The sequence below is a fragment of the Sebastes fasciatus genome, chromosome 1, assembly GCF_043250625.1.
Source record: "Sebastes fasciatus isolate fSebFas1 chromosome 1, fSebFas1.pri, whole genome shotgun sequence".
NCBI lineage: Eukaryota > Metazoa > Chordata > Actinopteri > Perciformes > Sebastidae > Sebastes > Sebastes fasciatus.
This window is the reverse complement of record NC_133795.1, coordinates 35,102,114-35,125,432: the sequence shown is the minus strand read 5'-3', so window position 1 is coordinate 35,125,432 and position 23,319 is coordinate 35,102,114. Positions and strand designations below refer to the sequence as shown.

Below are 23,319 nucleotides of genomic sequence, written 5' to 3'. Positions count from 1 at the left end.
CCCAACGGGGGTGTAACGATTCATCTACTACATCCATGTATCGATTTATATTCCTAGAATTCAACTACATCGATAGGTACTCGGCAAGTTGTCCTTCATGTTCAAGCAAAAGCTGCAACAACTCATAGTTGACTGCTGTACTTGCTGACCAGCCCTCACTTTTCTCTCTCTCTTCCATTTACACAAAGAACATCCAGTAATCCGCCTTTTTTTTTGTACATAGTGTTTATTAATCTACCTATGCTGTTTTTAGCCATTTTCTCATGTCTTGTCATGGCATGCTGTATGTTTGTCATACTGTACTGTATCTGTGCTGTTTGTGTTGCTTGTGTGGACTGTGTTTTTATACTCTTGCTGCTGCCTCTTGGCCAGGTCATCATTGTAAATGAGAATTGGTTCTCAATTGATTTTACCTGGTTAAATAAAGGTCAAATAAATAAAATAAAATGGGAGACGGGTATCGATATAAAACCGGTTTGAAACGCAAAAAACGATTGCATCGATACTAAGGATTTGCACCTTGTATTTAAGGACGAAAAATGTTATATGAAAGTGTTTTTTAGCGCTTGTATTAGTAAAGAAATGTTAGTTCAGGCGCTATCAATCCACTTGACGAGAGCGGCTTCACCCACAGGTGCTTTCCCCGTGCGCTGTCGTTTTTTCATTCAGAGATGACTTTCCTTTTCCCCGCCATGATATCTATTTGCACGCATCAGCCTCACGTATCCAGCCAGAGACCAAAACAGAAATTCAACTAACATTAGTCTAACATAGTTTTAAAATGTTTATCCGTATGTTCTCATGTATGAAAAGACCCCAAATGAACACTGTAGGTGGATAACTTGATTACAATAAGCAAATTATGTAACCAGCGTTTGTAGAGGAATGATTCTGTCCCAAGCTTTAAGATCTCTATCGGCGGTTGATCTCTGTATTATTGATCTACCGTTTATGTTGAAAATGAAAACAGAAGCAGCAGGTTGAACCACTGTTCATTTCATTTGAATAGAAGTTGGTTTATTATTTTTTTGTTAATTATTGCACTGCCTTGTATCTTGAGATCTGAATCAGCAGGTCCTGCAGTTCCACTTTTTATTATTTTTCAAATAAAAGCTGTATGTATTTGCCATTAATCGTTGTTTACTTTTTTTTATTCATAATTGATTTATCCCTGATTCCCTTACAAGAAAGATTTTGAGGAATCCTGACCTGCACTGTTCAGTATCAGATATTTATTTCACAGTCACACTGACTGAATTTTTGGCAAAAGAAAGTTACTGTATCGATTTCAAATCATGACATGCAGGTTAATTGTTGACTCTAAATGTCCCGTAGGTGTGAATGCGAGCGTGAATGGTTGTCTGTCTCTACGTGTCAGCCCTGTGATAGTCTGGTGACCTGTCCAGGGTGTACCCCGCCTTCGCCCAATGTCAGCTGGGATCGGATCCAGCCCCCCCCCCGACCCTGAATAGGATAAGCGGTTACGGATAATGAATGAATGAATGAATGAATAAGCTACTAATGAATTCATCTGCTGATCGTGAACTGTCAATAAAGCAATCCAGCCAATAAAGATAAAGAAGCGTGAAAAACGCATGACGTGTAAAAACAAACAACACTATTTATGACAATGCTCATTATCAATTATTACTTTACGAGCTCTTTGAGACACCACAGAACATAAATAAATAGGCGCAGTAAAGTGCACGACTCGCTATACTGCTGACGATGCAGGATGACAGCTGCCAAAACCGTCCCAATCAACGAGTTACGAGTTGTCGGTCCATATGACTTCATGTTTACTTTGCTAGTTTGTAATAAGTCAATGTCAACATGAAGCAGAGCAGAACTAAAAGGCAACGATGCACTTTTTTTTAATCCTTCAAATAGACCAACTGAACCCAACTCCATTGTAAAACCACCATGAGTTATATAGCGAAGCAAACAATGCATCAAAACGAATCATCATTGAAGTAGCGTACCTCAAACTCCTCAGAGAAACCTTGCAGGTTGTTCTTGTAGAGCTCCATGATGTGTTTAATAAACAGCTTGACGGGGATGGCCTCCATGTCGTCTGCAGGACAAACACAGAGCAGTTAGTTACTGTGCGTGTGGTTGGTAGTGCATTATGAAGGTTTGTTGCTAGCCACCATGTAATGTAAGTGTGTTGGCAACACACACACATGGCAACCGATGTGATTTCGCATTTTTTGAAAATGCAACCAGGCAGCAAATGCAAAAGTAAATATTAGAAAAGAAAAGTCAGTTTTGTTCCGTTTTAACAGACTAACCTCGATCATAAATATCTAGATTCGGTATTTTGAGCATTTATAGGAGGGGAGCATCTGTCTCATCTGAGTCAAATCAGCCCCAAATCACACATGAGGGATCTTTGATAAGGCTGGTCACCATCACACTGGGACAATAGTGCAGGGGACCCAGCTGTCATTGCTGCTGATACTGGCAAATGTCTTAACTAATACACCCTCGCAGCTGGGGCTTTTAGGGCTCTTACTTGCCTCAGTGGTTACGGCGTAAAGGTGAATTCTGGATTGTTAATCTGTTCATTTATCAAAAATGTCCTCCCCTGTATTAGTGTCGAGAGTCACTTATCAGTCTAATCAGATCCTCTGAATGCTTCTGGGTGAAATGTGGCTCTAGGAGCTCGAAATTGAAATGAAATGAGGCTGATTAGGTGCAATCTTTCTTGACGGGATATAAAACTGTAACAGAGGCATGTTCACATGTGTGCTTGCATGTCCCACACCGCACTGTGTGCAACACAAATGCTTTTTAACAACGACCTCATTCTGTCATTTTCCCACTTTAAACATTTAAAATGTCTACAAACATCCATGAAGATAAGTGATGCAAATTCGGAGGCCCCATAAAGCCACTGTTCTATGAAATTCATTTTCTTGCACATTTTCAACTTCAATCAAGTACATGGTCAGTCATGCAGAATATATGTGCAGTAAGAAAATTGAAAATTCTAAGAGAGTAGAAGAGAAGAAAAAAGAGCAAGGCAGAAAGAAAATGGAGAGAAGAAAAGAAAAGGGATAAAGAACGAAGAAGACAAGCAATAAAAGGCTAATGAATGTGGAGTCAATGCTGGCTTCAACTGTGCTCTTTAACTGTGATATCACAGCCTTGAAATGTCCCCGAGCTGTGAAAGTAAAGTCTGCTATCGACTAGCTGCCACTGCGCTGCTGCCTGGGACATTAAAGCCAACGGAGAAAAAAAACAGTCTCACAATTCCTGGAGAAGTGCTCTCAGAGTCATTTCACATGTAAATGACCAGAAACTGTGCAAATGAAGACATCAAGGTAATAGAGAAAACCATTTGAAAACAGTTAATGGTGGCCTGTGGATGTCCTGTATCAGCACTGCAGACATCTTTTACTTAAAGTCAAGACCCCTTTGTCATTTCTTGGACTCAGTTTCACTCTTAAAATCGCACCTTTTTTTTAGGTTAAATAACATTTATTTTTGTCTATACACCCCCACAGTCCTGTCCAATGAAACTTACTTTAAGCCGACTATTTCAAATGTTTATCCATTAGTTAAAGGGGAGACACTGCAGGTGAATAGGTTACAACATTTTAAAGCTGCAGTAGGCAGAAATATTTTTGGCATCATTGGGCAAAAATTCCATAACAACCTTTAATTGTAATTCAAGTGTTCTGAGAGATAACTAGACTTCTGCACCTCCTGTTGGCTCTGTTTTCAGGCTTTCAAATATCTAGCCCGTGACGGGAGATTTTGGCCAATCACAGGTAATTTCAGAGAGAGAGCGTTCCTATTGAGCGTTCCTATTGGCTGCGCTCTGGCTGGTGGGCGGTGCTTGGTATTTCTTCAGAAATCTAATCATTGGATAAAGCCAGGTTACAAATTCTTGTTTCATTTTGTTGACATGTTAGAGTCAAAGGTTTTTACGGAGGGGATTTTGGATATCTCTTTGTATCACTCCATGAATCAGAAAATACTGTCAACAGCCATAAAAAAAATCCATTTTCAACATGTTTTTTAGGAATAAATGATGTTCTATAAAATCAGGCTATGAATGATATATGAACAAAGCCCCTCTGTGAAAACCTTCAGAATATAGACAGGAAGGAAACTGGAATGTTTGGTGTGTGAATGAAGTGGAGATTTCTGGCTCAGTCTGAGAAAAAAAGTTATATTGAGAAAACAGCCTTTAAAGATATGGATTGTAAAATCATTTTGAAGACACTGCAGATGAATAGGGTAAAAAAACCAACTAATATATATCACTATGAGACTTCCCCAGTGGATTACTTACATTAAGACAATTATTTTTTACATTTACGTTTTCTGAAATTGTATGTTTAAATAGGCATTATGTAATGCTAACTTTTGGTTATTTTAGGAGGAATCTACAGACACAAATAGACAAATTGTAGTAAAATAACCTAATTGTGTATTTTGGATGTTTTCTTTCCACTAGTTTGAAAGATGACATGTTATGGAAGCAAAATAGCCCAAAATCTCAAAATTGACCAGTGCCACACTGTTTTTGCCTGGGCTGTCTCGCCTTAAGCTCACATTTCAACTTTATTCAGCAGTTTATAACATCACTTTTAGCTATATATTTTAACCATCTATCCATTACTTTCAGCTAACTGTTTATCCATCATTTTTAGCCAGCCATTCATCTTATCTAATCATTATTTTACTTTTATCTATCTGTTTCAGCTTCTTTACTTACCTGCTAACTAGTTTTTACACACTCTTAAACACTGTGTTCTGGTATTATAGTTGACTTAATATGAGGATATATATTTTCTATTCCAGTAGTAATTTCTATTTGATCCAATTTCTTGAGCTCCTCCATAATTGTTCCACATACGCCAAAGCGACTGCAGAATAGCCCCTGGGTGCCGCAGAAGAACCATATAACACAAGGAACCACAAGCAGTGAATCCTGACATAATATATAGATATTTAAACATCACATATATGAATATAATGAAGGAAAAACAGCTTACCTGGTATAGGGATAATCGGTATATTCTCATTGGCCACCACTCGTGGAGAGCTGCTCTCCTCCACATAGAAGTGAGCTGTCTGGAAAAATCTCCTACAGGGACACAGAGAGAAGAACAGTGAGACGCCACGGTGGAGTCTGTTAGGGAGTCGTTATCACATTGTTCTCAGATCCGGTCTGTCAACATCAGCATCTAAAAAGTTGAATACTGTAGAATGACACGGGAACGGCAGAAAAACTGCTAATGAAAACCCCAGAGTGAGCGGGACACAGCTGATCGCACACAGAGCCGGAGACTGGAAACAGTCGGAGCTGACTACAGGGAACAGGTAAACAACTCACAGCGACACGCAGCGCCAGATTTAGCTCTTTACTCAAACTGAAGACAACTAATCCAAACACAGATTCTGTCTTCAGGGCAACACACACACACACACACACACACACACACACACACACACACACACACACACACACACACACACACACCACTTTCAAGAGCTCCCACTCCACTTTGAGGGAAACAAAATCAACTTAAAGGTGCGTTTTCTGGAGGTAAATGTGTGCGATCGCTGCCGGCGGCTGCTGCTCAATGCACAGATGTTCATATGAAAACTATGTATTGACAAAGTTCTGATGAAATTTTGCAGATTCATTACCTATCCACAGTTTATTCCTGTTGTTTTCGAAAGCCAAAATGTTTGTGGCCTCCCAAATCCCTCCAAAATTTTACACAGTTCAAGGTCAAAAGTTCACACACACTGAAAAACTGTAAATCTTGTCAGATCAATGCTGACGGACTGAAGGCAGCCATGATCTTTAGAGAATACCTAAATTATTTCCGGGGATATTACAGCTTTGTAAAAAAGATGAATTGTACTATTCTTTTTAGGCTAAAACGTTCCACATTAAAGACGCCCTTCCCCGCATTGAGCGCAACAAAAATCAACAATTCTAACATGATTAGTGAGTTGTTGTCTAAATAGAAGAAATAAATAAATCTAGTTCTTCACTTTTTTAGAAAGCTCCTGAAAAACAGACTGTAAGTGAGCATTTTTTAAGGCCCCCGAAACACCTTACACATCCTCTCCAGCCTCCACCCCCTCCTCCTCCTCCTACACACACACAATGTATACTAATGAATGCATATAAAAGACCCTTGTTTCATCCCAATGCCAGCATTTCCTAGGTTTAATCCTACCTGTACTTGATGCAGAGGAGGGAGCAGAGGCTTGCCATTCTTTAAGAGGGATGAAGCATAAAGCATAGAGAGAAAAAAAAAAAAAAGGCTGAACTGTGTTTAAAAGATATAGAAAGAGAGAGAGGGAGAGAAAGAAAGACTGAGAGAGAGGAGGGTGAAAAACAAAAAGGGTGGAGAGCTCCCCCCTGGCTTTGCGTCACAGCCTCCCAATCCAATGGCTCCCTGTAGGTGCAGATGTTGTGCAGCTAACTAACCAGCAGCACCAGTCGACACCTCCTCCCTAGATTCTCCCCCATGATCTCAGAAGAATAGTTTGCTTTGGGGGAATGGAAGCTGGGATGAAATGAGCTTTCTGAATGGATGTCAGCGGAGAAAGAGAGGCGTCCCATTCAAACACCGGCGTCAGCATCACAAAACTGATTTTTTTTTTTTTTCTCAGTTGAACATCTGTGAGTTTTCGACAAACACCTCGAGCCTCAGAGGCTTCCAGATGTGCACTGCGAGCCCAGCAATTAATTCCATTGTAGACGTAACCTATAAGACTAACTGCGAAAAGGAACAAGCTAAAAAAAATAAGACAAAGGGTATTAAAACTTCAAAAAGATGGCCATTGATCGCATATTTCTACATAAACATTTGAAATTAAAGTTGTTAATGAGCAAAACATCTGCGAGCCCGAGAAAACTCACTGGCTTTAATAGCTGCACTGTCACCAAGAGAGACTATACGCAGAGCATGAAGAGTGAGGAGAGTGTGAATGGGTTGATTTCATCTTTCATCATGGTCTTTTCCCCCGGGGGAAGCAGGCATTGTCTGCGAACTGTCAGAGTTGTCACAACAACAGCTGTGATGGCCATTTCTAATCTCAAAGCTGCCCCACAACTCTCGGTATCTATCCGCCGACTGGATCTGCCGCAGTCGTCTTGCTTTTTCGACGGTCTGTTTTTTGTTTTTTTGAACACCTCTATGGAGCTGATAAGCAGGCTGTTATTTATACCGACGCTCTTATATTATCTGACACCACAGAATGCCACAGGAAGGTGTTTGTTGGCCCATAAACATTCGCAGCAGTGATCTCACACAATAATTTATAAAAATGTATCTTAACACATTTCAAGTATTAACAAAAATAAATCTCCACGCTGTAAATAAACAACATCCCACCCAACTAGAAGCAGACAGTAAATATGCATGGGACCAGCTGAGGAAAATGGTCCACGGTGCTATTTGGAACTCATTAACCATCCCACATGTGCCAGTGGTCTGGTCTGTGTAATTACTGGGGCTCCAATAGCGTGGCTGGAAATTAGCCCAGCAGATGAAGGCACAGCTGGGACCCCTGCTGGCTCTGCGGGGCCTTCGGGTCTCCTGACCCCTCACCCAGGTGGGTGATGGGCCTGATGTAGGACATGCAGGCATCAGAGCAGTCTTGCTACCAGACTGTTTTGAGAGATTGATGTGCGCACATTGCAAAAACGTGCATAAAACGGACACATAACCGAACTAGACGGGTCTGAATGTGGAGCAGACTGACTGGAAAATCCAGACATGCATGCAGGCGTGTCACTTAATGCAAAATGGGAGATTTATGGGAGGGGGGTCGGTGCGGGTGAGGGGCAGATAGAGGTTTTCATACCCCCGAGGGAGCTATCAGTGATACCCCTCATCAATATGAGGCATTTCTGTACGTACTAGCCCCTCAAGTAATGGCATTTTACTGTTCTACCAAATATTTTTAGAACTAAAATGTCCCCTTATCTGGAATGAGGTTAGGTTATACTGAACTTACCTCCAGTAGACCATCACAATCAGCAGCATTATGAGGCAGAGCAGAGTGAGGGCAGACACCACCACCAAGGGGACGATCCAAACCATCCTGCCCATCCCCGGCTGTGGGGTCCGGGTCACGTTGGACAAGACGGTCCTGTCTGGAACGTAACACATGCTCATAAATACATGCCTAAAAATATTCCATTGAATTAAACCATCTCACTTGCCAAGTGCTTATATGTGTTATGAGATTATAGCATGTTTGAAATTACTGCAACTGTTCCCAACCTTTTTCCATAAGGAAAATCATTGAGTAAACTGACGGCCCCTGACTAAAAGACATATTTTATGGATATTTCATATTATATTCAGTGCATAACAATAACAGTACAGAAAAACTGATAAACTGTACAATTAAGCTAGATAGTGAACGCAATAACTGCAGGAAGTTTGTGTAAAACGAGCGATTTGGATACATTTTGAGCAGATTATTTTCTGAGAATATTGCATCAGACATGAGTTTTCCTGCCATTTTCAGGAATTTATAATACAAATCTCTGTACATCTCTGTATTTTTTTTTTCCATTTGTAACAATCTACTTGATAGGCTTTTTTTTTTTTCACAAATTCTTCTCCCTGACGCTTGGCCATTGTTCTATCAGCTCTTTTGATGTTTTAACTGCATACCTTTTAAAGTTTATACTGTATCTTAAATTATAATCCAAACTTTAAAAAAAAATATTGTATTTAGATTTCCTCACAAAAATTAATGAAATGCTGAGATATAGGCCAACTGTATATTTAAAAAAAAAAAGTTATCTTATACCCCTTAAAATCAAGACAGCCTTGACGCGCCCAGCGAAGCTTTGGCGACCCCTAGTGGGGGGCGGGAACCAGTGCCCTGATGGCTAAAGTTAAAGGTTAAATGAGATCATCTCGGTGAAAATTGGTCTTTGTGTTGCTTTTAGCCCTTTATTCTGAGTCCCAAGGTCAGATCCATGAGTGGATGGGAGGGGTGCATTAGCATGCAGCGCTGTCTGCCAAGGTATCTTTTTTGATGCTACCATTGGGAGGCGCCAACGTGAGAAATGTTCTAATACTACACATAGGGGCTTTAATCTTCACTATACTTCATTATATAGTTAATGTCAACCTGAGCCTGGTTTGAGCTCAATAGTTATCTAAGGTAAGAATAAAGAATAAGAAACATATAGGTCTATCATGGTGAAATACAAACATTAAAGGGATAGTTTGGGTGTTTTGCAGTGGGGTTGTATGAGGTACTTATCCATAGTTAGTGTACTGACAGTCGATGCGCCCCCAGCTTGGAGAAACAAGACAGGAGTACCAGCTCTGGAGCAAAGTAATACAGTGCTGTGGACGAGGACGGCAGCAAAACGTATTTTAGTCACCTAAAAGAAAGGCCCGCCTAAAGAAAATGGATATCCGTTTAAGTGTTTGCTATATTTAGAATATTTTCCGACGGTGAACTGAACTGAAAGTGAAACTTATCTATACAGTTTTTGTCATCTGAGCCTTCTGGGATAGGAGAGAGCATAGATAAGTTTCACTTTCATTTCAGTTCCCCATCGGAAAGGAGAAGTAAAAAGCTGTCTAACGGCAAGTTAAAGTGTTGAATATATTGTAACTATAGCGTACACTTAAACTGATATAGATTTTTTTTTAGGTGAGCCTTTCTTTTAGGTGCCTAAAATATGTTTTTTGCCGTCCCCGTTCACAGCACTGCATTGCTTCGCTTTGCTCCGGTGTTCCTGTCTGTTTCTCCAAACCGGGGGCGCGCCGATAAGTGCCTTATACAACCCCACTTCAGAACACACAAACTATCCCTTTAACCTTACCATGAGGCACCTTCAACAAAAAAAACAAACAGTTGAGACCGATCAAGATAAAACCTTTTGACAATAAAAGAATCTCTTTGGTTTGGGCTGAAGGTGTAGCAGGAATACTGACTGCCTGGTGACAGCTTTCAATCAGTGTCAATGACACTAACGTTATCACTAACATCTAACATTGTGAGGGTAAAAAATCTTCAAAAGTGCACTTCCCTTGAAGCTTGAAGGGATTCCTCGAGGCAGAACCCCTATGGCAGACGGCTTATTCCTGCCTTCAGGGCTCTGTGTTGTAGTGACACAAAACCCTGGAGCTTTATCTTTGACTGAAATGGTAACCGGTGTAGTCACTGTCTTAAATCAATGTATTTGTTATGCTAAATTGGGCTCCGTAACTGTTGGTGGTGATTAAAGAATTGTGCTTTGGAGAGAAGCCTTGACTTGTATGATAGCTGACAACAAGAGAAAAGAGCCTTGCTGAGACGCGTCTGTTTGGAAGGGACAATATTGTGTCATATCTGCGTGGGAGAGGGAGAGAGAGAGAGAGAGAGAGAGAGAGAGAGAGAGAGAGAGAGAGAGAGCTGCTCACCAGTGTGGACAGAGAAAGGCCAGAGACTCTTGCCATCGCTACTGATCTTTGGAGACAGAGTGGAGCTCTGGGGAATCTGCATCTCGGCGGTGTCATTACGAGGCTCCTGAGTGGAGACTGCGTTTTCATCTGTGGGATTCTTCTCCACGTTGACCAAGTCATCGTCACCGGTGCTCGCGGGTACCGTGGTGCCTTTGACTGTAGGCTTCCCTTCTCCTTTCTCTTTGGCTGTGGATGCGGGGGTGGGGATTAAAGGCTCTTTGGCCACAGTGCTGTTGGCTTGCTTCTCCTCATTATCAGGTGCAGTCTTGTTCTTTCTCTTCTTCTCATCCTCTCCCTCCTCCTGCTCTCCTTCCCGCTCCCCCTCCTGCTCCTCCTCCTCCTCGCCATCACGCCCGGCCTGCTTGTCCTCAGACGGGGCGTCCGTCTCAGCGCCTTGGTGCGGCGCCTGCTCGGTGCTGGCCTTCGCGGGCGAGACGGACGGACGGGTGGGGTTCTGCGTGGCTTGGGGCGCCTGTGTGGGCCAAACGGAGCTGGGCAAAGAAGAGATGACCCCTCCACCCACGCCCAAGCCCGCCAGCAAGGTGCTCGTCACCACCGATGCCACGGTGGCCTGGCTGCCGCTAGAGGAAGGGCCCATCCCCGTCGCCATGGAGACAATGGAGAAGTGGATGCCAGAGGACGTCCAAGTGGAGGAACCGGAGCTGATGGGAGCCATGTCTGCCGAGGACGCCGGAGAAATCGTGGGCTGACGGGAGACAGACAGAGGAAAAAGTGGTCATCCAGCAGAACCACATGAATGTTACTAGCACGCAAAAAGACATTTGCACTGCCATCTTCTGGTCAACTCACCATCCCAGTCTTCACAATACGAGAGCCTTCAAATATTCTTGTAGTATTAGCTGAAAAAAAAGAGCAAGCGAGCATTTAAAAATCAATTTTCATGTGTCTGACATGCAAAATTATAATGCATAATGACTGGATGGCTGGAGGGTTTCGACCAGGTACCTCTGAACAGCAGCGTTTGACTGAAATCACTGCGTAGGTCATGCTGACACGCCGCCTGCACTCTGAACAGGTACAGGACGTCAGGGGACACATTAGTAATGACGGCTTTCTGCAAGAGAAAAGATGCACAATACGCACGCACTTAAGACCACTTGCAAACATGTTGTAAATAATGTTTCAATGAAAAACAAATTTCAAACTGTGGATGCTGTTAATTCATATTGCCCAAAATGAAAATACACCACGCTAAGCCAATGTTCCGCCAACACTGTGTGACCCACAAGTTCGATGCAGGTGAAAACCTCATTTCCCGTCCTAATTTAATTGTGTTGTGCACTTTGCAGATGGCTTTACTTATATTAAAATGGCCCTCAGAATGGATGGCTGATTGCCTCTGGTGTTGGAGAGCTAGTATTTCTCGAAAAAATAATTCAGATAAAAAGGTGTCCGGAGATAGAAACTGAAAATTGAAATGGAAATGAAGTGGGCAAAATAAGGAAGACACAGCAGAGAGAGAGAAGTGGAGAGAATGCTGTCAGTGAAGCGACTGATCAACTGTATTAATGGAGTGCAACCACATAGAGCACCTCATGGACACATTAATCGTTGTCTCTGCAATAAACGTAGAATAACAACAGGAACCTGCAAAGGTCATAAAACAGAACAACAGGACTCAGTCAAAACCGAGTATATGGCTGGACGGCGTATGGTCAGTTTGTGAAGTTGTGGCTAAATTGTTATACAAATAGTGAGTGGTTATGTCTATAATGTTAAATCCAGCGCTACTTGTCCATCAGGTCCGGCGAGGACACTAAGGGCCGCTTCACTCAACTGGCCGTTCAAGCGGTTCGTCGTTGAATGCACCTGATTGGTCCCTGGTTTTCTGCTTGCGCACGGCGGCCTACTCGTAAACTTTCTGTTATGCCGTTTAAAAACCGTCCACCAAAAAATCTACTTCTGAAAACATTTTAAGCGAGAAATAGGCTATGCTTGTTGAATCTCGTTTCACTTTAGAACTAGATCGCCTAATTTGACAGCTTGGTCCAAGTATCGTGAGCTGGACGTGTACCGCTGGACAGGTTCATTTGCATAAAGGACTGTTCCCGCATTTTTTATTTTGAAAGAGCAACGGCCAGTGAGGAAACTCCACCACTCAGCCGACCAATTGCGAAACTTCATCGCTCAGTCGACGGACTTTTGTGTTTGTATTCATTCATTCTTTGAAAAACAGTCAATCTGATAACAGTTAAAGAGTAGCCAAACAAGTCTCACCGGTCAACTTACGGTTTCAAATATAGGTTTTCTACCTCATATTTGACGTATAAGCATCTCAAGCAAGTTATACCACCGTATGGCAGATCCTTAACAGAGAAGGCTTGTGACTCATGTCCAGACCACAGAATATAGAAAATGAATGGGCTCTTCCAGAGGACCTCTGGGAGCAGGTATGGCTGATGGGGAGTTAAAAGGTCAGTAAATGTAGCTGGAGGAGGCTGAGAGGAGCAGCTAACCCGCACGGGGAGACCGAAATAGCGGTGAGATGGTTTCTATGTTTAACATCAGACAGAACTGTTGTGGCAGGTCTTTGAACAAGCTGCAGGTAAGATGAGGACTTCAGAGGGGTGCAGGAGTTCAATGAATTAATACATGGTAATGTATCTCTAGCCGAGGATAGCATTAGTTGAAGTTGTGAAGGAGTTTTCTCGACTGCAGGGAGCCTGATTGCAGATTCATTCCAACCTGCTTGTCCATGGTTTCTAAGCTTCGGTAACTAGTTTGTATGTTAAAGATCCCCGACAGGCAGGTTTTAACTGATAAAGATAAACAGCATGGAATAATCATTTCTATCTGATATGGTTTTTCTTTAAAATAGTTCAACCTGAGTAAAAAAAGCTTACATCTACTGTACTCCTCTTACATACATACAGTATATGCAAATATTGTTCATTTCAAAGGTTTAACTGCGAAACACAAGATATCTCCTAATTCAGTGGTTCCCAAAGTGGGGTCCGGGGCGTTCTAGGGGTCATTGAGAGGGTTCTAGGGGTCATTGAGAGGGTTCTAGGGGGTCCCCAGCAAAAAGAGGAATCATTTATTTTCACTACAAATCCCACAAGTAAGTGACAGACTGTATGACTATTTTGGTCATGAGTTTTGTGATGGAAATTTAAAAAAAAAAAGATAAAAGTTAGCCATGTACTTGTAAAGACCTCAATGTACTATGGATTTTGTCACTGTGAGTAAGCACACAAATGTTAAGAGACCCTACGTTTGGATAACAAACTGCTAGTGTCTTCCTCAGTGTCCCCGAGATTAATCATGACAGGTCACGATAAGATGTCCTAAATTGCTCTGCTGTCCGTAAGGATGTTGTTTTGTACCAGCATAGAGGTACTGATTAATTTACTATCTTTCCCTGACCTTGCAAGTGTCAGTGTGTGCATGCAGTGTCAAGTGTGTATAATAGACTGACTTCTCCTCTCTTCTGGAGGACGAGGAGGAGATGACTGTGCCTGCGGGGTCCATCTGCAGATGTGTGAATTAAACTTACAGAAAGTCAAGTTTTGACTTTGACTTTGTGCTTTTGCCGCCACAGTTTCATACACCTTCTGTAATAAAACACCTAGACGCATCGGATGGGGGACCCTGGGACAAAATCTTATCAAATGAGGGTCTAATTTGTACAAGTTTAGGGGCCCTTGACGTGAAAAAGTTTGGGAACCACTGTCCTAATTCTGTGTGTGTAAGTTGCATTTTGGACCACAAATTGCTTCCAAACGAGTTGCGATGTCACAAAATCATCTTTGTAGAATGTGAAAACAGCTTTTTTAATATCAAACTGCACATACATCATCCTGCGCAGTGAAGGCTAAACATCCAAGTGTAGTAAATAAATCACATCCTTGGGTTGGAAGGGGATTTTAGATAATGCATTAGCTAGTTTAAGCATTAGAAGGAAGGGAGGATGTAATACAGGCAAAAGGTTTACATCATTCCCTTCTGATCCCACCTCCTCCTAGCAGTCGCTCAAATCAACCAGTAGAAGTCACTGGTGCAGCAACATAGCGTGATCCCTCACCAGCTTCCCACCCCATGACGATGACAACTGTGTTTACTGAAAAGCACGCTGGAGGTAGCGCTGTACTGCCACAAGGGAACCGGTGCCAGGTCTCTGAACCAGTGGGTGAGTGTTTTGCCCCTGCACTGTTTATGTCTAAAGAGGCAGTCATGCAGACTGTCAAGACAGCTGGGGGTCAGTGGGCTTTAAAAGGAGACGCGCAGCTGGGTGTTGGATTCCCTCAAATGGAAGGATATGTGACCAGGGAGGAAAATATATAGTGTGGAAAAAGAACAGCCCTGTAGGTGTAACCTCCTGCAGAGGGGAGGATGTATTTCTGTGGAGACGGTGAATGCTCTGTCGGAGAGATGCAGGAAGAAATGAAGTCGTAACTCAATGTTTAAGGCACACAAGCGGGATTGTGTGATCGCTGGTGTCAAAAACTTCACTGAGATCTAAAAGGACTAGAAAACAACAGTTTGTGTTCAAAGAGCTGCCTCCAATGCCTGAAAACAGACGGGAATTTTCAGATGATTACGTTTTCAAGTTCTTGAAATATATAAAAAAAAACATCAGTATTTTAGGGACGCACGATATGAATGTTTTTTAGCCGATAACCAATAATTACCTGCTTCTCATGGCCGATACCGATAAGATAACCGATAATTTCACATATTTTAAAAAGAAGGGTAAGAAAGGCTGAGATGTAATGAGCAGAGATGGATGATATAATATCCCATTAGCTCTGACCTAACCAAATCTAACTGATTTAACCATAGTTAACACAACAAAAACAAAAAAACAGTTCTGACTCTTCGAATGGTCATTTATTTCTTCTAGTAAAGTACATAAAAAAAAAACCTGCATTGCAAATTGCAATCGTGTCGTCTTCCTCGGAAACTGTGAAAAACATTCACACCGGTGACGACATGTTTGTCTCTCTAGTCAGCGTGCTGTGCTTGTTGTTGTTGTTGTTCTTCTTCTTTCTGTGTTTATTGGCAGATGGCAAACCAATTTTAAAGGTGCACACCGCCCTATTGCATTGGAGTGCGTAGCTACTGGGCTTGTTAAGTCAATGAAAGCAATTTGGCTTCGTATTATTCAATTATAGCTGATAAATAATCGGCTATCATTTAATTATCGGGATAACACATAATAATTAGGGTTGCCAAAGTTAATGCGCTAATAACACGTCAACGCAAATTTGTTTTAACGGGCACTAATTTCTTTAACGCATTAACACAACTTGCGATTTAGCCCAGCCACTATTCAACCTTTTGGAGGTCGTAGCGGTCTCAGTTTTAAAGCTAGAATGAAGATACCGGTAAACTAGAGAATCTAAGGAATCCATCGGTACCAAACATGTCATACTAGCTTTTCGCGAAGGAGGCTAAATAATGCTCCAAACTGGCATGGCCATTTTCAAAGGGGTCCCTTGACCTGACCTCCAGATATGTGAATGAAAATGGGTTCTATGGGTACCCACGAGTCTCCCCTTTACAGACATGCCCACTTTATGATAATCACATGCAGTTTGGGGCAAGTCATAGTCAAGTCAGCACACTGACACACTGACAGCTGTTGTTGCCTGTTGGGCTGCAGTTTGCCATGTTATGATTGGAGCATATTTGTTATGCTAAATGCAGTACCTGTGAGGGTTTCTGGACAATATGTAATTTTTTTGTGTTGTTAATTGTTTTCCAACAATAAATATTAATAATCAATAATTAATTAATGTTATTAAATTGCAATTAATCACATGATTGTCCATAGTTAATTGCGACTAATTGCAAATTAATCACACATTTGTTATCTGTTCGAAATGTACCTTAGAGGGAGATTTGTCAAGTATTTAACACTCTTGTCAACATGGGAGTGGGCAAATATGCTTGCTCTATGCAAATGTATGTATAGGGACCCCTTTGAAAAGGACCATGATAGATTTTCCTCGCCAAAATTTAGCGTAAATTTGGAGCGTTATTTAACCTCCTTCCTGACAAGCTAGTATGACATGGTTGGTACCGATGGATTCCTCAGGTGATACCAGATATCTTCACTCTAGCTTTAAAACTGAGCCTGTTACAAGCTCCAAAAGATCAAGTTTGTTAATGCGTTAAAGAAATTAATGGCTCGTTATTATCGCGTTAACTTTCACACCCCTAATAAATATATACATACATTTGCATACAGCAAAAATATTTGTCCACTCTCATGTTGATAAGAGTATTAAATACTTGACAAATCTCCCTTTAAGGTACATTTTGAACAGATAAAAAAAAATATTATTAATGGGGATTAACTATGGACAATCATGCGATTAATCACAATGAAATAGTTTAATCGATTGACAGCTCTAATAATAATATAAATTTCCCATTAACGGACAATAATTTATCGGGCCTAATATATATATATCGTGCATCCTTACATTATTTGGTTTATATTGCGGTTGTCTGATTTACTTTTTTTGCTATGAGTCTATGAGCCTACACTGACCTGCATCACAGACTAAAGCAAAGAAATAGATGGAAAATGCTCAAACTGAGACAAGGCCACAGGCGCATTTGTCATCACATTACATATATATCAGTGAGATTTATCAGTGTGTGCGACAGTCCTATGTGACTATTTTTAGACAGATGAGTGACGGGGGATTGTCTGGGTCCTCATATCAAGCAACAGCCATGCGCAGAGTTCATCACAACCTGTCACCTCCTATACACACTGTCACTGATCCAGCCTCCCTCTGATCCTGCCAGATACATCAGAAGGCTCTGCAAACCAATCCGAGCTGTTTAAACCGCATCCACGAAGACAATTCTGGAAAAACGGCTTCGGAGGTCTGGTACGAGCAGCTGATAATACAGTAATACGCACCATGCTCTGGTCCCCGGTCTTGGTGAAGGTCTTTTCGTCGGCGACGTCCCGTTTCACCCAGCTGTAGGAGACCATGTAACCGGTGATGGGGGGGTGGTAGACGGTCAGAGGGCGCTCCCAGCTCACCATCAATGCCGTCTGGTTCAGCGGCTTGATCTTCATGCTCACTGGGGCACTGCTGCACACTGAAGGACCAGAAAGTACAGGGGGGGGCGGGGTAAGATTTAAGAAAAGCAGCATGAAAAGAAAGTCACTTTTTCACCGTTTGAATGCAGCTGGGGGAAAATGAAAGGCTGCGCTTGGGAGGACTGCTTGACCACATGTATTTGTGTCGTCTGTTGATGTGTGTGGGCAGAATGCAGGTTGCCTTTTAACAAGCCTATCATTATTGTCTGCTGCTGCTGACTTGACTCAAAGCCATTTCTACTTGAGCAACCTCTAAGGCAAGATAATACAGTAACTCAATAACAAAAAAACACTCCTGGAGGCTTGACTGGGGTCACATTCGGGTGTCAGTGCAGATTCGCATTCGTGAAACGTGTAATTTTCATGGCACAACACAGCAAGAGATTCCAAGGTGGGATCCCAAACAGTTGGGCGTAGCGCTAAACATGTGGTACAGGTCATAACGCAACTTCCTGCCCAATACGTGATTTGCAAGTTCCTGTCTGTGCAACATTAAACAGGATGCATGAGGAGGATGAAAGAAAACGTGTAAGTCGGCCTCAAGGTGGCAGTGTAGGCTGCAGCACGGACATTTAGGTTCCATCAGTGTGAGTTAAGGGACAATCTGGACATGCTTCTCAGCACATCAGGGCAACAGCAATCAGGAACCAGTATCAGCTGATTATGTGCACACTGAGGTTTCTGTCAAATTGTAATTGTCACCACAGTTTTCTCCTTTTTACAAAGTGAAGCTGTGGTGCAAATTATGCAACCATGATATGTGAAAGGGAGACAGGGTGAGAGGAAATCAGTCAGAGGGACGCAGGGGGGGAGAAAAAAATACATAATAGCAAGAATATGTCGGGGTGTTGATGAGGTGTGACAGGTGTGAAATGCATTATAACCCGTCAGATGTTCGTTGTCAACTTCAGTAGCTCAAAAAACAGCCTGTTTAATAACAGCTGGAGACATCATGATGGTTTTTACTGCCTGCATCATTACCGTCATGTCAGCCATCATCCTTCTCGCCATCAACACTCGTGCACTAGTAGCTATGACACTCTTCCTTTTTCTCCGTTTGATCTGCCGTCTCTGTGACGCCTTTAAAAAAACAGCTAAAACGAATTTATTTAAACTGCCGCCTCATGCTGTACAGGGTTTATAAGGTCTGTTGTTATTTTAGTGTTGTGAAGTAGAGCTGCAACGATTCATCGATTAGTTGTCAACTATAGAATGAATCGACAACTATTTTTAATAATCGATTAATCGGAAAAAAGTCAGTATTGCAGCTTCTTAAATGTGAATATTTTACTGGTTTCTTTACTCTTCTATGACAGTAAACTGAATATTTTTCGACTTTTGGACAAAACAAGACATTTGAGGACGTCATCTTGGGCTGCGAGAAACACTGATTGACATTTTTCACCATTTTCTGACGTTTTATAGACCAAACAACTAATCGATTAATCGAGAAAATAATCTACAGATTAATGGGCGGCTGTGTCTCAGAGGGTAGAGCAGGTCGTCCACCAATCGGTAGGTCGGTGGTTCGATCCCCGGCTGCTCCAGGGGTCACATGTCGATGTGTCCTTGAGCAAGACACTTAACCCCAAAATTGCTCCCGAAGGCATAGCCATCGGTGTGTGAATGAGTATTTAGATTAGATCCTGATGGGCAAAGTTGGCACCTTAGCAGCCTCTGACATGTGTGTGTGAATGCTGACATGTAGTGTAAAAGCGCTTTGAGTGGTCAGAGGACTAGAAAAGCGCTATATAAGTCCAAGTCCATTAATCGACAATGAAAACAATCGTTAGTTGCAGCGCTACTGTGAAGCACTCTGTGATCTTGTTCTATCAAAGATGCTCTATTAAATAAGCTTACTTTCTTACTAAAATCAACAGCAGGTGTAGATCTACCCTCTTATCAACACCTATTTGGCATCGTGAAATACAACACTGCTGGGTTTCTTACTTGTGTTTTTGCTAAAAAGTTGTGTTCACAATAATAATTGGGGCAACTTTTTCTTCCATGCGGTTCACTGATGAGCAAACATGACGTCTCTGTATTAATTAGAAACTTCACTGATCTAAGGTAGTTTTATGAAAACCTTTTTGAATGAAACGGGCAGATTGGCAGCAGAATTAATAAGTGCTCATCTAAAATCTGTTCAAAATTTGTATGCAAATGGAATTTTTTTGTCGCTTTATCTCAGGTCCGACTGAAAAGAAAATCTTCAACAGAGAGACACACAGTATGAATCAAATGAAAAGGTCCTAATGTTTCATCACCGACACAATTACTTAACACGCTGGTGACTCTAGAAAAAAAAAAATCCTATTAATTTTCGGTGAATAGATATACTGTTACATCCCCAAAATCAGCCTCGTAGCGGTTTCACCTCAGTCTGCAACACCACTCAGAGCAGCACGAATCTTTCTGCTGGCAGATTCTACCATAAAGGGGGATGAATTGACAGGTGTAAACAAACAGCGGTTCCACTGCTTCTCTCCTCTCAAGGCTGTACAATATGTTTCAAAGAGGCTGTGTGTACACATATTGGTATGACGGGAAAAACAACAATTTCATTGAAAACACAAAGAAAGAAAGAAAGAAAGCTGATTTTAACATAAATAATTGGGAGTTTTTCTGAAGGACAGTCAAGGTATGCATGTCATCTGAGGGCTAAATACCAACACCGCAGCTACGGTACTTATTTCATTATAATGTGTTGCTACCGCCACAGCAACATTACAATATTAGACTATGTTAATAATGTTGTCAGTCGACTGACAGAAAATAAACTCATTTTCAAGCAAACATGTAAAACAAACTTTGACAAACTAAAACTATGATTTTGTCTCCTGGGCGAACAAAAGCTCCAATACTTTCTATTAGTACTCTTGATGGAGTCTCTATTCAGTCTGCAACAATTACAAATACTTGAGAATTTGGATGGACAAAATGTTAAATGCCATATTGACCATCTTGCAAAGAAATTAAAATTCACACTTGGTTTTCTGTACAGGCTAAAGTCCTGTTTTTCCATGGCATCAAGAAAACGCTTAGTTGCTGGCCTTTTCCTGACTTATTGATTCTGGTGATCTCCGTCCACCTTGTTCAAACGTGACCCCCCTGTATCACTCAGCCCTGAGGTATGTCACTAATTCTAGCTTCAGGACCCGTCATTGTACCTCAAACAGTATGGTAGGATGGTCATCCCTCACTCTGCGGAGGTTACAACACTGGTACATTTACGTCTATAAGACCATCTCTGGTAAATGTTCCTACTTACTTAAGCTGGAAGTTTGTATTCCTCCATAACAGTTATAATGTTAGATCACATAAAAGGCTTCAGTTTAAAGTGTCTTCTATCAGAAGAAGTCGAAACCAGCCTGATCCACTACAGTCCTGGTCCAGGAACCATCTGCAGGCCAAGCTTCACTTCAGACCTTATCTCTTTAAATGATTTTAAACATAGAATAAAGGAAGTGGTCACTGCTAACTGCAGTTGCTTCAATTAAATAACAAACACATGACCAACACGCTGCCCTGTTAATGCACTGTATGATGTAATGTAGGTCTCAATGTAAAAAAGAGGTTTAAATCTAAATGTGACTTCCTAGTTAAATAAACGTTGTATATATTCTTTGGTTCCAGTTTCTGCAATGTGAGGATTTGCTGCTTTTCTCTGTTTTATAAAATTGTACATACAATAGGGCTGAACGATTTTGAAAAAAAAAATGTAATTGCAATTATTCTGACTGATATTGCAATTGCGATATTAGAGGGAAGGATAATTTTTTACATCAGTATTCCCATTTTCATTGAAAAACATATTCAAATGATTATGGTGTGATTTTTTGCGCCTCCTGCGATTTGAAAATTGCAGTAGGCCATATTGCGATATTGCTAAAATTTGTATTAATTATGCAGCCCTAACATACAAAGGTTTTGTACTCTAAGTCGGACAAAACGAGCAAATTCAAAGCATTTTTCACAATTAACTAACATTTTATAGACAAAACAATTAGCTAATCGAGAAAAATAACCAACAGAGCGATTAATAAATAAAAGCTAGTTGCCGCCCTATGGACCACGTCACCGTTAACCACTTTCTAAACAGAGGTAGGCTAAATCTGGTCTCCTAGAGAGGAAAAGGCTTGCATGCACGGGGTGATGGAGCTCACACATGCAGATATACAGTATCAGAGTAAACACAAACAATAAAGCAAATATTGCCCTATAAATCTTGGCATTGTTTACTAGACAAACAATGAATCTGCCCCCCCCCGCCCACCAACAAACTAATCTGCAACCTGGGCGTTGCATCAGAAGCTATGCATCTCTAATGGCCAAACAACTTTCACAGCTTTAAAAGCCACAGTGATGGGACATTCAGTCTAGGTATGGCCCTGGCTCTCGCACAACATTTACAAGCAAAGCCATAATTTATTGTGCGCAGATAAATATCCCTTTCACACACAACCTTGACAGATGTCACCCCCGAAGATAAGACTGACACCGTTTACTCCCGGCGCCTCCCGTTAAGTATAGATTCTTACATTTTAGCACAGTGAAATAAGAAAATGCGAGAGAGACACAAAGAGAAAACGAGAAAAGAGGAGGGGAGGCGGGGTGGGGGGGGGGGAATGGAGAGACACGGGTCCGCATTCATTCTGCCTACTGACATAATGCCACAAAAGCAATTTCACAACTTAATTTGTATGGGTCTATTTTAGCTGTGCCACATATTAATGATGATTGCTGATCGGCCTTGTGAGAGTGCTCCAACTTCATCACAAGCATTCCCAATCAATTCTCCCCGCCAGACACCAACAACACCACTTTAAGGCGCAGCAGCCTTTCTCATTAGTCTCCATAGTTCCTGTACTGTTCTGTTAAAGCAAGCGCTGCAAGATGCACACATAAAAGAGAGACGAACAAAAATACTCTAATCAAGCCCCGCATGAGGTCTGTGCTTTGTATTAACATGTTCTTTGATATAAGAATGAGTCGGAACAATGAGAGAATGACACGTGCATTATTCTGACAGGGCAGTCGTTATCCAAAAATCTCAATGAAATTTGAATTATTACCCATTAATGTAGTGATTTTAAATCACAGTAGAATTTGCTCTGTAAGTAATTTTTACCCTACTACAACAGGAAAAAAAGAATTAGCTTCTATTATATTTGTTGACCTACTGATTTGAGCTGGGTCTATTAATGGGTCTGCATGCTGAGCAGCCAGCCAAGATCCCAAAACACTTTCAACAATCTTATTAGTGCTGCAACTAACCATTATTTGTTTGCTCTATAAAATGTCAGAATATGGTGAAAAAGTGTTTCCCAAAGCCCAAAATGACGTCCTCAAATGTCTTGTTTTGTCCACAACTCAAAGATATTCAGTTTACTGTCACGGAGGAGTAAAGAAACTAGAACATATTCACATTTAAGAAGATGAAATGACAGAATTTAGACTTTTTTTTTCTCAAAAAAAAAAAATGACTCAATTAATCATTTATTAAAATAGTTGGCGATTAAGTTAATAGTTGACAAGTAATCGATTAATTGTTACAGCTTGAGAGTTCAATAATAATTTTCACTGCAACGTCTAGGTTTTTTGACCAGAGAGAAAAATAGTGATAATGAGTCTTTGTGAAAAAAATAAATAAATTGTATGAAAAATAATACGTGGTCAAAACTTTCATTTACACATCGTGGACGTCGCAGATTCACATGGAACTGAGAACAATATCTGCAACAAATCACACGAGGACCCCAGGTAATACTA

General features: G+C 41.3%; 1 protein-coding gene across 2 annotated transcripts in view; it reads right to left on the bottom strand.

Moving 5' to 3' along the window:
- ca16b (carbonic anhydrase XVI b) overlaps positions 1 to 23,319 on the bottom strand; it is a 138,990-nt gene that overhangs the window by 15,147 nt on the left and 100,524 nt on the right. The window contains exons 9-16 of one of the 2 annotated variants that reach the window (XM_074645631.1): positions 17,362 to 17,546; positions 11,427 to 11,535; positions 11,271 to 11,320; positions 10,419 to 11,166; positions 7,999 to 8,137; positions 6,210 to 6,248; positions 5,010 to 5,101; positions 1,983 to 2,074 (exon numbers count right to left, since the gene is read on the bottom strand). In XM_074645631.1, coding sequence (XP_074501732.1) covers positions 1,983 to 2,074; positions 5,010 to 5,101; positions 6,210 to 6,248; positions 7,999 to 8,137; positions 10,419 to 11,166; positions 11,271 to 11,320; positions 11,427 to 11,535; positions 17,362 to 17,546 — 1,454 coding nt within the window. The remainder of the gene's footprint in view (positions 1 to 1,982; positions 2,075 to 5,009; positions 5,102 to 6,209; positions 6,249 to 7,998; positions 8,138 to 10,418; positions 11,167 to 11,270; positions 11,321 to 11,426; positions 11,536 to 17,361; positions 17,547 to 23,319) is intronic. The other variant, XM_074645640.1, reaches the window with a different exon arrangement.